This window comes from Puma concolor, chromosome A3, assembly GCF_028749965.1.
Source record: "Puma concolor isolate L17-30 chromosome A3, mPumCon1.1.hap2, whole genome shotgun sequence".
Lineage (NCBI taxonomy): Eukaryota > Metazoa > Chordata > Mammalia > Carnivora > Felidae > Puma > Puma concolor.
The window spans coordinates 90,961,415-90,976,364 of NC_141669.1; the positions used below are offsets into that span (position 1 = coordinate 90,961,415).

At 49.9% G+C, this 14,950-nt stretch overlaps 1 protein-coding gene across 8 annotated transcripts in view; it reads left to right on the plus strand.

Moving 5' to 3' along the window:
• NINL (ninein like) overlaps positions 1–14,950 on the plus strand; it is a 180,505-nt gene that overhangs the window by 104,550 nt on the left and 61,005 nt on the right. For all 8 annotated transcript variants that reach the window (XR_015249325.1, XM_086701515.1, XM_086701517.1 and 5 more), the window contains 5 exons: positions 113–265; positions 2,652–2,822; positions 6,834–6,970; positions 8,406–8,546; positions 14,059–14,233. Coding sequence is in view for 7 of the 8 variants with exons in the window: in XM_086701515.1 (XP_086557641.1) it covers positions 113–265; positions 2,652–2,822; positions 6,834–6,970; positions 8,406–8,546; positions 14,059–14,233 (777 nt within the window). In the remaining variant the exon portion in view is untranslated. The remainder of the gene's footprint in view (positions 1–112; positions 266–2,651; positions 2,823–6,833; positions 6,971–8,405; positions 8,547–14,058; positions 14,234–14,950) is intronic.

The following is a 14,950-nucleotide window of genomic DNA, read 5'->3' on the forward strand; positions in this document are numbered from 1 at the left end:
GGTGAGTTTGGTAAGGACAAGCAGACTGCCCAGGGAAGGCCTGGGTGGTGGTGACTGGCATGCAGCTGCTTGTGGGTGGGGCCTCAGCACAGGTGTGGCGGCTTTTGTCTAGGAACTGGAGGACCTGTTTAACAAACTGGATCAAGATGGAGACGGCAGAGTGAGTCTTGAGGAATTCCAGCTTGGCCTATTCAATCACGGGCCCACTTCACTTCCAGAGTCTTCCACTCCCATCAAACCGAGCATGTCCTGGTCTCATCACCAGGTAAAATGGGATGATTAAGCTTTGAACCACAGCAGCAACTGCTGTCACTCTGGCCTTCATCATCTTCACAGACCTGGGAGTTGGTGGGAGTATGTACACATACATGTGTGAGTGGGAGGCCATGTGATTTAGATTCTAGAATCACACAGGTCTTCTGCTGATCTGGCATTGCCCCTCCCTAACTGTGTATCCCTGAATGAGTTACTTGCCTTCTCTGAGCTTCAGGCTCTTCATCTGTAAAATGGTGCCTACCTCATAGGGATTTTATGAGGATTACATGGCAGTTCCTCGATTTTCTCCTCAAGAAGCCTATCCCAGTGTACCTTCCATTAGAAGAGCTTCTTCTCTCCTCCCCATTGTGGTGCAGTGAGAGCATTCTGTACCTTCCCTAGGAGTAGCTCTCCAGGTACTCCTTTCCTTGTACTCTCCCTTTGTTGTGTTCCTGAATTTTATCTCTCATCCAGGTCTCTGCAGATGGAGAAGAGCAGATTTTAGGCGGTTATTTAAATTGTGATCTCATTTGCTGACCGTTGGCTTAGCATTTGGTTTTTCTCCATCCCAGGAGAGGAGAACCTCCCTCTTCCACCACAGGGCAAGGTTCTCTGGGGGAGTCTTGCCAACACTTCTCTGCTGATGTGGCTGATCCTGTAGTTTGTAGGTGGCAGTACAAGATGAGTAATGTTGTTTTCTGCTGCACTAGGTGTAATCTGAGAGTCCCATTTCTGAATCTAAACCTGATGAGAATGGAGAGAGAAGAAACTAGGAGTGTTAAAGGAAAGTGTCAGGCCATGTAAGGTCAGAGGCCATGAAGTCCCACCAAGTCATGCTTGGAGCCAGTGGAGGGAGGGTGCCTCCTCTGTGGTGGAGCTGCCCTTGTTCCTGCGTCCCAATGAGGAAGCACAGCTGGACAGGACTCTGAGCCATGGGGCGCAGGAATGAAACCAGGCAGGACCCACCTCTAGTCAGATGCAGGTGCCCAAGGAACACCTGACTACCCAGGAAGTGCCCTGAGCTAACACAGCTGCAGGTGGAGGGTGTTGCATCCTGTGTGTGTGGACTCTTGCATGGCATGGTGGTGCTGGGCCCTCAAGTATGTGGCCCAGCACCCCCCCCCTCCTGCTACACCATGACGTGCCTGTCCCCAAGTTCACAGTCCTCACAAAGGAATCAGGTGCGAGGGAGACAAGGGTGGTCCAGGTGCATTTGGCTATCTGAGCTTCTCCACTGTGGCCATGGCATGTTTCTGACCATTCTTGAGCTGTCTGTCCTCTCCCCTTTTGTAAATGGAGTCACATGCCTACTTTGTAGGGCTGTACCTAGCACAGCTTTAGTAAGCACCCAGTTTCTAAGTGTTTATGAAGAGATAGGGATATGGCTGAGAACAGATGAGAGCATATGGGCCTGTGAGTACCTGCTGAGGTAGTGAGTGCCAGGAGGGAGGTGCTGGGCTGGGAGGGGGTGTCAGAGCAGAGCCCTGGAAAGTGCCCAGCCATGGAGCATTGGGGGGGAAGTGTTTCAGGCAATGAGAAAAGCCTGGAATGTTTGGGAATATCAGAGACTCCTTTGAGGGGAGTTGAGAGGAGGCCAACAAGGAAAGTGTTCCCTGGGGGCGGTGGGGGGGGGGGGGGTGGCAGAAGCCCCAGTGGCCAGAAGGAAGGGACTGTTTTTCCTCATTCTTATAGCCCCAGATAGCAAATGCTGGTTCTGAAGAGAATGCCAGCCTGGGGCAGAAAGCAGTCTTGCTTGATGGATTCTCATAGCCCTTAAGCCTAGCAGGTCAGCTTTCTGGCCAAGAGATTTTTTTTCCCCTTCCTCTTAAAATTCTCCAATTCTGTCAGCTTTGAGATGTGTTTCTGAGGCCTGCACAGATGGGTGACTTTGTTTGGGCCTCTTCTTTTAAGCCTGTCTTGGGTTTCTTTCCACAGGCTGGATTTCTGAGCATTGGCATGTGCCTTCTCTAGCTTTTTGAGGCCGGGTGCACACCAGTACTGATTTGGGAGAGAGAGGTTAAAACCCCTTCATGCCTCCCACTAAGAAGCTCTTGCTGACATGTGAGGCCACACGGGTGTTGGAATGTGTTCCTTGGACCAAGCCTCGGGTAGACAGTAGGAAAGCAGGCACCAGGGTCTTAGAGAAGGCAATAGGCTGGGTGTCCGGATCTCTGGGTTCAAATCCCCACTTTGCCACCTGCAGAGCCGTGCAGTCTTGGGCACACTGTGAGATGGTGCCGTGCCTTTGTTTACTAGTCTGGGAGACAGAGCTAATGGTCACTGTGTGAGCTGTTCTTGACAGACCTCAAAGAGACAGTGAAAGGTTGAGCACAGGCTACTGAAGTTGGAAAATACTAAAAATAAACAAGAGGCACTTCCACTTTCTCTACACACAGGTCCTGGAGGAGGGCAGCTGCCAGACTGCCACAACATCATCCCTGGTGTCTGTGTGCTCAGGCCTGCGCCTCTTGTGCAGTATTGATGATGGCACCGGCTTTGCCTTTCCTGAGCAGCTCATCACCCTGTGGGCCCAGGAGGGGATTCGGAACAGCAGAGAAATCTTGCAGGTCTGGAACTGGTCACTCACAGCCACCCTGGAGGGAGCATACAGGCAGCATGGGGCCAGCAGGGGACCTCAGGGCCCTTTGCTCTCAGAGGAGGCTGGACAGAGAATCCCACAGACACACAGGGCCTGCACTCTCTGGGGGAACCCCATGTAGGGAAGGCCTGTTAGAATCATTTTCCTCTTTATTTTTTTTGCCATTAAAATATAAGAAATTTTAACTTTAAGAGATAATAAATAAGCAGAGAAAACAAATCTGAAACAAATCCACTTGAAGGTAGGTTTCGGTATCTTAGACATTTCCCTCAGTACATTGTTAGCCTTGTAGATGTTTTGCTTACCTGGACAATGGCAGTCCATCCCAGACGAGGGGAGAAAATTTCCTACCTTGTGGTAGAGACGTCTTACTGGATGTCACTGTCCCAGTAGTCTGAGTGTTTCCATTTTGTGGAAGATGAGCTCCATAGTGAACCCAAATTCTGCCCAGAGCTGCTGCCTGGCTGGCCAAACTCTTCTCCCCTCATGGCCCTTGCTTGCCCGGACCCCTTCCTCCACCGTGTTGGGTGTGGAGGTACACTGCCCTGCTGCCTCCTCCCGAGTTCCTGCATGCTCTTCGGGGGGTTGGCCCACAAGACTGTCTTCAGATGGGGTCAGGCCTCTTCTGAGGGCCAGTCCAACCTCCCCCAGGGACACAGGGCCAGACCCCTGGGGTTTGAAGGGAGCTTGCTCTGGGGCAATCAAGCCAGTTGTGCACAGGGGCTGGACAAGGGTAAGAGAAGAATACTGGGGAAAAGTGTGTGTGTAAGCTGGACTGCTGATCTTCATTTCCAAATTTCACTTTGTGTTGTTAAAAAAAAAAAAAAGTCAACTGGGGGAGCCTCAGTTGGTTAAGCGTCCGACTTTGGCTCAGGTCATGATCTCATAGTTCGTGAGTTTGAGCCCCACATCGGGCTCTGTGCTGACAGCTCAGAGCCTGGAGCCTGCTTCAGATTCTGTGTCTCCCTCTCTTTCTGACCCCCGCCTGCTCTCACTCTGTCTCTCTCAAAAATAAACATTAAAAAAAATTTTGTTTAAGTGTCAACTGTACACAAAATCATAAAGTAATAAAGCCTGCCCCCTTTTGCTCCCATTCTGTAGGAGTAGCAACACCTCACGGCTCAGTGGGAGTTTTTGCAGAGCTTTTCCCCAGCACAGAAAAGAAATATATATTTGGATATTCCAGCTTTAAAATTTTTTTTTGCAAAATTGGTATACTGTATATCTTGTTAATTTGTTACCTTTTTCCTATCATTGGACATGTAGATTTTTTTTCTGTTCTAAATCTTGTTTAGATTATATATCCTCCTGTTCCTATGCTGGTATTTCTTGGTAGGCTAGATTTCTGAAGTTACACATTTTAACTCTTGGTAGGCTTTTTTATATTGCCTCTGAAAATGTCCTTATTGGCACAAACTAACAGTTCACAGAGGAGCCCAATGACAACGTTTAAGATAGTCCTCCTGACACTTTGGGCGAGGCCCTTTTGGGCCTAGCCATTGCTGAGTGTGGCCACCCAGCAGCCTGGGCAGAGCCTGGACAGTAAGGCCAGAACTGGGTACCTGGCCCTTGGGAGAGCTGGAGGCTGAGCCCTAGTTACTAGATTGGCTCCCTGAGAGGGCAAAGAGCAAAGAGATTCACGGTTTTGAGATTCTCCCTGAAACTGTATTCCTGATTCCCTGTCATTTGGAGGTGGGCTGGCTGCCTTTAGAGCATGGTGAGTCTCAAATTTGCCTCTGACACTTCATAACTTACCCTTTTTATTGCTTTCCTGCTGTCAGAGAATATTTCCATTTCCTTAGCAATTTGTAATTTACTAGTTGCATTGAGGATTTGCTTCCATTTGGTTGAAGGGCAGAGGTGTTTACTGAACTCTCAGCACTTGGCACCAAACAAGGACCTGTGAAGTTTGTGACATTGTTTACTCTTCACTCAGTGTAGTTGTTTCTCACGTGACAGATGAGGTCACTGCCTGAGCCCACATAGCCAGGGCGGGAGCAGCAGTGAGTGGGGCAGGCCTTCTGGGTATCCTGGTATGTCAGGTGGGGCCCTTCCTGCCTGCGACGCTCTCAGAAACTGCTTACCTGTGATGCTGGTGGTGAAGACCACAGGCTGCTGGTCCTACCAAGACAACTAAGCACACCATGCCTGAAAAAGAAAGGCCTTTCTCTTGAGAAGGAAGCATCAGCTGGGTGAGCCCTTAGTGTGGATGTGCTGGCATCACATACCCAGCTTCTCAAAACCCCTGGCCATTTCAGGGAGCTTCTTATCCAAGCCCTTGAGAGTGCTCTAGGAGGAGGCCTGGGAATGGTTATTTGTCCTTCCTCAACAAATTACCACTAAATTACACCTTGAAACACAATGACTCTTCTTGTCTTGAGCAGTTTTTGTGGGTCCAGAATTTGGGAGCTATGTAGTGGGTGGCTCTAGCTCAGGGTCTCCCCTGAGGTTGATCAGATGTCAGCCAGTACTCAGTCTTGTGAATGACTGACTGGGGCTGGACCGCTGCTCCCAAGTTGGCAGATTGATACTTGCTGTAGCAGGAGGCCTCCATTCCTTGCACATGGCCCCTTCCTAGGGCTGCTTGAGCTTCCTCACAACTAGGCAGTGACTTCCTGGGAGTGCCATCTAAGAGAGAGTGAGGAGGAGGCTATGTGTCTTCCAAGCCCCAACCTTGGAAGTCATACACTGTCACTTCCTCAGTGTCCTGTGTGTGACACAGGTTGACCCTGTTATGTGTGACAGGGGAATACCTGGGTATGGGTGCCAGGAGGTGAGAGACACGGGGCTGTCTTGGAGGCTGGCTCACACCCTTGCCATGTGGTTTTTGATGACTCCTTTCTTCTTGGTCAGGAAGCTGCTGCTGTGACCTATCATGTCTGTGCCCTCTGTCTGGTGACATGATGGCTGGGACGTCTTTACTTGTGGAATAACAGCTTGAGCTTCCCAGTTATTCCATATGCTTTACCCTGATGTCACTTCTCTTCAGAAGCACTCTGGGAAGTGGGGGAGCAGTGGAAAGCCTGGTCTCCATTTTATAGGTTAAAAAAGGGAGCATGCCTCATTTCCTTGTGTGACTGAGAATGCTGTGGCCCCTTCTCTCCAGTCCCTGACATGGTGCCTGCCTCTAGATGTGGGTGTAACTGTAATTTTTTGACATCATAGAAGGAGCAGGGGTCAAGAATACTCAACACTAAAACAAATGTAGCAAGTGTTAGTTGTTGTCAGTTGAGCAGAGGGGTATATGGGTATGGTTTATTATTATTATTATTGTGGTACAATACATTTAATGTAAACGGTTTTATTCTCTTATTTTCAAAATCTTGAGGGGAAGAATGCTCCACTCCACTAGGCCATGGCTCATCTCTCTGTTAGATCGCTTTCCTACCAACAAAACTACCCACCCATACATATACTTCATGGAGATTCTATTAGTTTGAAATGATAAAAACTCAATTCAAAATGTCTTAAGGAGGGAGGATATTACGGGCTCACGTGAGCAGGCACTTGGGAGAAGGTGCCCAGAGGTGTCGTCAGGGCTCTTTTTCATCTATCCTCTGCTTGCTTCTTGGTGGTGTTGGGCTCAGGTCAGTTCTCTTCACACAGTCCCAAGGCTAGCAGGGTTCATACAGCAACTTATTTCACAGAAAATGGCCTCTCTGCTGGCCTCTTATCAGTCCCCATGATGTCCTCTGCTTCTGTGTCAGTTACCTTTTCAGGAAGAAGGTCTTTGTCCAGCCTGGGTCATATACTCCCTGATGAGGGGTGAGGGGAGAACTTGGCTTTGACAGGGACTATGGGGGAGGGGAGACCAGAGTAACATGGGTGGGGGCAGGGCAGAGACTTTACAGACAGAAGAGTTGGCAGGTGCTGCCACCAGGACAGTGTGGATCTGGGCCTGGCCTATTCTTAGGAAAGCCAGGAAGTATTTGGAGAAGTCACACATCCTTTCCCGCCCAATGGGCTTTGCTATTTCCAGAGTCTTGGCTTCAGTGTGGACGAGAAGGTGAATCTTTTGGAGCTGACCTGGGCCCTTGAGAATGAGCTCATGATGGTCGGTGGTGCCACTCAACAGGCAGCCTTGGCCTGCTACCGCCAGGAGCTGAGCTTCCGCCAGTAAGAGCCCAGTGTGGTTGGGGAGGTTGGGGAGGTTGTGGAGGTATAGCTGTCTGCGTTGCCTGGAGGGAAATGGGCAGTCTGCCCTTGTCTACCCCAAGCCAGTCCCAGGGGACAAAGGACTTGACACCACCTTTCCCACTGGCTGTCCTTTAGTGGGCACTCTTGGTGGGACAGGGAAAGAGCTGAGTTGTGAGTGCAGAAGAGGGCTACCTGTGCCTCGAGTGGCATCCTCCTGTGTGGTCTCAGAGGGGCCTGAGGACCCAGTGGCCTGTGTGGTAGCTGCTGCTAGGGCTTTAACGGCCACAGAGTTTCTGAGTCACCAGTCTGCCTTCACACTTGGTAAGAAGCTTAGAAACTGATGTTGAGGTCCTCCCTTAGTTCCTTTTAGCAATATTCCAAAGGGGGAATTTGAACCTGACACTCATCCTGCTGACACTGGAGCTCTCGGGTGCAGAGGCAGAAATCTTACAGTTGGCAGGGATGTGTTCCAAGAACAGGCAGAGGGTCCTGGGCTGGGGCAGCTGGCAGGACAGTAGAACGAAGTGTTCCTCAACATGGTCACCCGGTGCACAATGACAGGGGGCCTGAGAATGCATTCCATTTTAGTTGGGTTCAGGTTTCAATTAGCTGAGTATTCAGGCCATCCATATGCTCAGCAAATTGGCATAAAGATTGTTTTTGTGTTTATTGATGTTCCAAAGCTGCAGGGAAGAAATCATGATTTCCATCCTCAGGATTTTGCATTCAATTAGATGCTGACAGATGAGCTTTCTGACCTCAGGCACTCTCAGAATAGGACCAGAGACTATGCCTTGGGAGGGTGGAGGGAGAAAAGCTCTGTGTTCCTTCAGGGGGATAAACAGTCACCAGAATAGCAAGTGCCAAGGGTTAGTGCATAACCTCATGTGGGGACTGGGGTAAATGGAAAGAGTGAGAGCTACACACACAAATCACATTCTGCTCTAAGTGACTCATCCAGATACCTGGCTGCAGGTGACAGGGTGTGACCAGGCAGGGTGATGGGTGCCAGCCTTCTCTTCATCATGTGTCCAGTCCTGGATTAGGTGTTGGGGATCCCTGGGAGAGGGGACAAGAGGGAGACATGGATAAATTATTACCTGTTCTGGGCTATCTGGAGGTGTTGCACAACATAAGGCTCTACGTTCAGACTTCCTTGGTTCAGAAACCTTCCAGAAACCTTCCTTGACAAGTCATTTAGCCTCTCTCTCAGTATGTGCATCTGCAAAACAGGCATAGTAATTCTGGAAACCACTTTTAGGAGATGGTTAGTAGTAGCAGTGAGGTCAGAGCACAGCACTGCCCATGCGCAGCACCCAGTTAAGGCAGCCCTTTCTATCATTCATGGAGACACAGGGCTTGTTGGGCCCAGAGCAGGTATCCCCCCTCTGACACTGTCTCCTTCGTGTGGCAGGGGACAAGTGGAGCAGATGGCAAGGGAGCGAGACAAGGCGAGGCAGGACCTGGAGAAAGCTGAGAAGAGGAACCTGGAGTTTGTGCAAGAGATGGATGACTGTCACTCTGCCCTAGAGCATCTCACGGAGAAGAAGATCCAGTAGGTCTCGCAGTCATACCCAAGTGCAGAGACATGGCTTCTCAGCAGCTGGGCCATGATTCCCCGGCTCTGGCCAAGGGTGGGTGGTGGATGTGGGTCTGCCACTAGCTGAGGCCATGGTCATGAACATGGTGGAGCTGAGGCCCTCCTCACCTGAGCCAGGAGAAATCTAGAAGGTGCACCTCTGGGGATGTCCTTCCTTGAAATAAGAGGTGTGCATTTAAAATAGTAGCCTTGAGGGGCGCCTGGGTGGCGCAGTCGGTTAAGCGTCCGACTTCAGCCAGGTCACGATCTCGTGGTCCGTGAGTTCGAGCCCCGCGTCAGGCTCTGGGCTGATGGCTCGGAGCCTGGAGCCTGTTTCCCATTCTGTGTCTCCCTCTCTCTCTGCCCCTCCCCCGTTCATGCTCTGTCTCTCTCTGTCCCAAAAATAAATAAAAAACGTTGAAAAAAAAATTAAAAAAAAAAAATAAAATAGTAGCCTTGCTCTTTATGATGTGAGGTCATGGTGCAGGGGCATCCAGCTATGTGTGCCTATGGGCTGCAGGGAAAATTCCTATCCTCCGCTTTACTTATGGGGTCTGTCCCACCCAAACTGTGTCTTCTGTGTGTACCTGTGGCTAGTGACATGGATGAATGTTTTGAGAGAGGGCTGGTGAATGGTTTTAGAACCTGTTGAAAGGAGGTTAATATGGTAGAAGCCCAGAGCCCAAAACGTGACTTCAGGTATTGTAACTTATGATGAGTTAAACAGATCCCTGGTGAGCGGTTTGCTCTATCAGTCACGCTGGTGGCTGGACAGATCAGAGGAAAGGATTTCTGATCTTTTTTTTATGGACACAAAGCCCACTCTCTGGTTTATTAGCCAAAATGTGAAGAAATCCAGCCCCTGAGGATCTCCCAGGCTGGAGCAGGCAAAGAGGAGATTTTCACCCCACTCTGGTGTACAGTCTATGCTAGGCATCCCTGGCAGAGCTTAGCTGGTTATTCACTTTCTCAAAGCTTTTGTCACTTGAAGGTGTCTCCTCAAGTATAGCAAAGGGTGTGTGCTGCGGAAAAACCAGTGTGGTACACTCAGCTTTTGGCAGTGCTAGCGGTGGGGGCACAGGAGGGCTGCCAGCCTCCCCTCCTCATTCTCCCTCAACAGCCCTTGCTGTGATCCTGGGTGGACAGAGTCCTTGAGGTTCCTCATCTGTGAAATGGGAATGGTGAAAGACCATCCTCTGCACAGGAGGGCACAGGTCAGTGTTTTTGAGCTCTTAACAGGTCCTGGTGCATGCAGCCACTGGGCGCATCTCATGCCTATGGGTTAGCGGAGAGTGGGCCTCTGCGAAATGTATGAGGAAGAGAAGTAATAACTCACGTGGCATGTATGGTTTCAGCAAGCAGATGTCTGAGAGCTTGTGACAAGCCATCTCATTCCTGTGCCTCTGGGATGTTGTCTCTCCCTGTCTTGTGTGGTTGTAGCATTTGAAGGTAACACTTTTCTTACACCAGCCCTATTGGCAGTGTGTGTGGGTCTTGTAGCGTGATGTACATGAAGCCCCTTTTACATGGCCCTGGCTGGGCAGCATAATAGCCTTCACAGGGACATTTACCTGCCCCCATCTGCCTTACTGCAGGCTTCTGAGCACCATCCCTAGAAAGGCTTGCTCCTGTCATGCCTGGGGACTATCACAGTCAGTTACAAAGCCCTTACCCCAGGGCCTTGTGGCTCACACTGGGAGGGTTTGGAGGTATCCTGGGGTGCAGCCAGCTTTCCTGGGGCTCTGCAGGTCTGCTGGGTGGCCACAGCAGATGGGGGCTTTCATGACCACACGGGGCCAGTCCAACTAAACAGTGGGGTTGAAGCCCAAGAGCCCATTCCAGTTTATCTTCACCAGAGACACAGTGTCCCTCCGCTGTGCAGCCAGAGATCTCAGGGTTGAGGAGCCAATTGGCCCTCCAGGAAGGAGCTTCTGGCCTGTGAAACTACTGTTACTGTTGTGGTGCTCCTGTTGTATGCCAAGTGTCACCTGAGTTACCAGCCATAGTTACCCCAAACAGGTCATTTTAGCCCCATTTTTCAGCTAAAGAAACTGAGGCTTGCAGCAGTGCAGTAGCTTGCCTGTAATCATGCAACAAGTGTGGCCCAAAATTTGAAGCCAGGTCTCCTCTCTCTTTGTCCTGTACTGTCCCCAAGATAAGAGGGTGTGAGGCCCTGGCCTGTCATGTATTAGAAGTGTGAGAACAGACCATTATGCAGGAGGAGCACTGCAGGGTAGAGAGCTCATCACCTTCCCAGGCTGGGGTCACCTGGAGTCACATATTGCCAACCTAGGTTAGCACATGAGCCCCATCAGCTCACCTTCCCACAGGACCCTTGTACTCAGGGATCCAAGGGAGAGTTGTGGCTGTTACTCCTAGTCTGTGGGGGAGCAGGCTCTGCATGGAGCAGAGCCACACATCTGAGTCTATGGGACTCTAGAATCGCCCTTTCCTTCCTGGGGGTAGCTGGGGAAGGCTGAATGCAGCAGGCTGAGATCCTCGTCTGCTCACCATTGGATGTCCACACCTACTTCTGCCTGGTGTGGAGAAGGAGTATGCAAGAGATGGTGTCAAGGGGCATGAGTGTGAGAGAGTACACGTGCATGTGTACAAGTGTGCACACATGCATACTCACTTCCAACACTCCTGCACAAAAGACTCTCCCAAGATAACGGGAATGTTCAGGAAACCCAAACATTAAGGATCCTTTCACCAAATTTTCAAAAATACTTCCAATCAAACCTGAGAAAAATAAATAAACATGGTTTTATAAGGAGGTGTCAGTAAGGCTGAGGAGCCCAGGGTGGGGAGACTGGCAATGGACACCTTGACTTCTGTGTGGATGTGCTGACTGTGGCCTTGCTGAGCCTCCCTTATCTCAGTGTGGAGCATGGGTGGTGTTTATCACAAAGGAGCGTTTAGTTAGGAAATAACTGCAGTTTGTCTCTTGTCAGCAATTGACTGTCTCTGTTCAGCTGATTCCCTTGTGGCATCCAGCTGCAAGCCGCCCCGCTCACCCCTTCTTGCTGAGCGTGTTCCTGCAGGTGGAATTAGAATGTTCAGAGTGTGGGTGCCTGGGTGGCTCAGTTGGTTGGGTGACCGACTTTGGCTCAGGTCATGATCTCACAGTTTGTGAGTTTAAGCCCCGCATCGGGCTCTGTGTTGACAGCTCAGAGCCTGGAACCTGCTTTGTATTTTGTGTCTCCCCCTCTCTCTGCCCCCTCCCCTGCTCACACTCTGTGTCTGTCTCTCAATAATAAATAAACGTTAAAAAAAAAAAAAAAAGAATGTTCAGAGTGTTGGTTCTTGTAGCTACAGATGTATGATTTTGCTCACCTGTCATAGCCTCCTTAGTTCCCTGACTTCACAAAATAGGATATGAGGTCAGCCTGGGTTTCCACAGAGTGAGACTATTACTGCAAATTAGGAGCTGAAGGAACCTTGGAAGAAGCCAACAGAGCTTTTTTCCTTTCTCAGTACCTCCCCTTTCCTCCTCATGGCTCTTCTAACAGTGTGTTGTTAGACTCACTACTGACTTGGAGACTTGGGATCCCACCTGAGCAGGAGTGGGACTGATCTGGCACCACTGAGACCTTGAGTTGAAGCCTCACTGGGACCCTGGGTGAGAGGGGCCCACAGGGACCTCTCTAGACTCTGGAGCAGTCTGACGCCCACACAACCTTCCTCTGCTGACATCCTGTACTGCAACCTCCCAGCCCTTGGTTAATATTATTCACGGGAGAAAACTCCTTTTTCAAGAATTGTGTCCAAGAGCTAAATGTAAATTGATCTGAGATGATCAGTTTGAGTAACGGAAAACTGATTTGCTTCAGTCACAGTGTGCTAGGCTTGATTCTCTCCCAACCATATGGGAATAATTTTATGATATCCTTTCTGGGGTCAGAGAATCACAAACTCAAAAACCTTATCTCGGTCTGAGAATCTGGTGAAGGGACATGTGAAGGCCCCATGAGTTTGCATTTTGCCCCATGAGTACTGGAGCATTATCAGGAATTTCTAGAAGAGGCTTTTATGGCTGTATTTGGTTTTTCTTAACTGCAAAAGTAATAAATGATACACATTCATTATAGAAAATGCAAGTAAAAGTAAAAATAAAAGCAGAAGTTTCACCCAGAGATTATCACTCCTGACATTTTTTATGTCATTCACTTTTTTTTCCCATGTACCTAATTATTTACAAAATTGTATTATATCACATATGCTTTTGTGATGGCCACAGAGCATCCTGTTATGTGGGTCTACCATATCTTATTTATCCATTTTCCTTTTGCTGGATATTTCACAAGTTTTTAAAGAGTGGAGTGGTATGGTCAAATAAGTATTTTTTAAAAACTACCCCAAAAGTTTGTGGAGTGTTACATTAGCTAGATTCATCTTACTGTTTTCCCCTAAGTAACAGCTGCCCTTCCTCCATTTCCTTTCCCTCCATTTCTTTCCTTAAAGTTTCGGGATGAGAACGAAAGTCCAGACTGTCTAGAGGGGCTGGAGGACAAGCCCCCAGTGTTCTCTTCTTATTATTTTTAAAAAAGTTTTTTTTTAACAGTTATTCATTTTTGAGGGACAGAGAGAGAGACAGAGCATGAGCAGGGAAGGGGCAGAGAGAGGGAGACACAGAACCTGAAACAGGCTCCAGGCTCTGAGCTGTCAGCACAGAGCCCAACGCGGGGCTCGAACCCACAAACTGCAAGATCCTGACCTGAGCTGAAGTTGGACGCTCAACCGACTGAGCCACCCAGGCGTCCCTCAGTGTTCTCTTCTTAATTATTAATGTTGCCAAGCCCTCTGCTGAAGTACGAGTTTTGCTCATCTTCAGTCTAGAGAGACTTGGTTTGAGAGATCCTGCTAAGTGGTTGTTTTAGTGATAAAACTAAGATTTGGCACTTTTTTCTGCTGATAGAACTGGTTCTTTAAAAAGAGTAAGACAGAAACTGAGGTGAAAAAAAATGCCTCCTACCTTGTCCTCTGATTGCTTTGGGATTCACTGTCCCCAGGTTTTATGTTGCCTGAGTCCTGCACTAGAGGCTTACTTTTGTGCGCATTTGGTTATCCAAGGCATTTGATGGCTGCTGTGGTGTGGAAGGCGGCTGAAAGGCAGAGGGCATCAGAGAGGTGTACTCCCAGAAAGCATTCGCTAGCTCACTCCAGAGGGTCCAGGGACCTGCTTGCTTCCCTTGTCACCTTCCCCAGCCCTGAGTGGGGCATCCACCACCAGACCCAGGGTAGGGCGGGATTTAAAGCAGGGCCCCTGCCCTTACAAGATCTGCAGCTTAGCTGAGGTTCAGTGACCCCTTCTGTCAAGCAGGAACAATGGAGTATCAGACAGTGTGGCCAAGTGCTGTGGGCTGGAAGGTTCCAAGGAAGAAAGGCCATGTTGCTTGGGAGATGTCCCTGGAGAGACGGGGGTCAGCATGGGCCTAGGCGGTGCCCCTTGGGACCCAACATGACATATTCCTTGTGTACCATGCAGACACCTGGAGCAGGGGTACCAGGAAAGGCTGAGCCTCCTGCGGTCTGAGGTGGAGAGGGAACGTGAGCTGCTCTGGGAGCAAACCTGCAGGCAGACAGCTGTGCTGGAGAAGGACCTAGAGCGTCTGCGGGGCGAGGAGGCCAACCTACGTGGGAAGCTGACTCTGGCGCTGAAGGTAGGTGGGGAGCTGTGTCTCCCTAGGACATCCTGCATGGAAAGACATGAGGTTGCCTGAGGGTCCATCCTCCCACATCCCACATTTTCCTGGTCAGGGACTGAATACCTCCTAGTGACCTTATTACATTTCTGTGGGAGGGAAATGCCTGCGATTTCCAACTAAGGAACATTTGCTGCAGCCACAAAGATAGGACATTTCTCAGCCAAAGCAAGAAGGGTCCTGGCTTTTCCACAAGACGCATTACCCCTTCCTTCTCTCTGGTTGTGGGGGCACCAGGACAGGTTGAGACCTGTGGGGCTCTTACTCTCTGCTCTGGGTCAGGGGGATGATGGTCATGGAGGGTCAGTGGCAGCGGCCCACTTTGCTGCACACCCTGGAAACCAGAGCATCTGTGGGGTCAACCAAAGACCAAAACCTAAAGCCCACTCTTTGGGAGTCCTGGGTGTGTGGTCTGAAGCAGAGGGAGTTTTCTGGGCTTTGGTGAGTGTCCTGTGATCCACAGCCACCCAGCATTTGATTCCATCCAGTGAGGTGTTCCCTGGTCCATCCTCTGCTTCTGCCTTCCTCTTCTTTTCCTAACTCAGAGCCTGCAGATTCTTTCCACATCTGCCTGGTCTCTGTCTGCCTGGGGGAGAAGCTGGGCCCTTGCCCACACCGTGTCCTTACTGCTCTTCTCCATGATTTTCCATGTCTGTGGGCTCTGCCTTCCTCCCC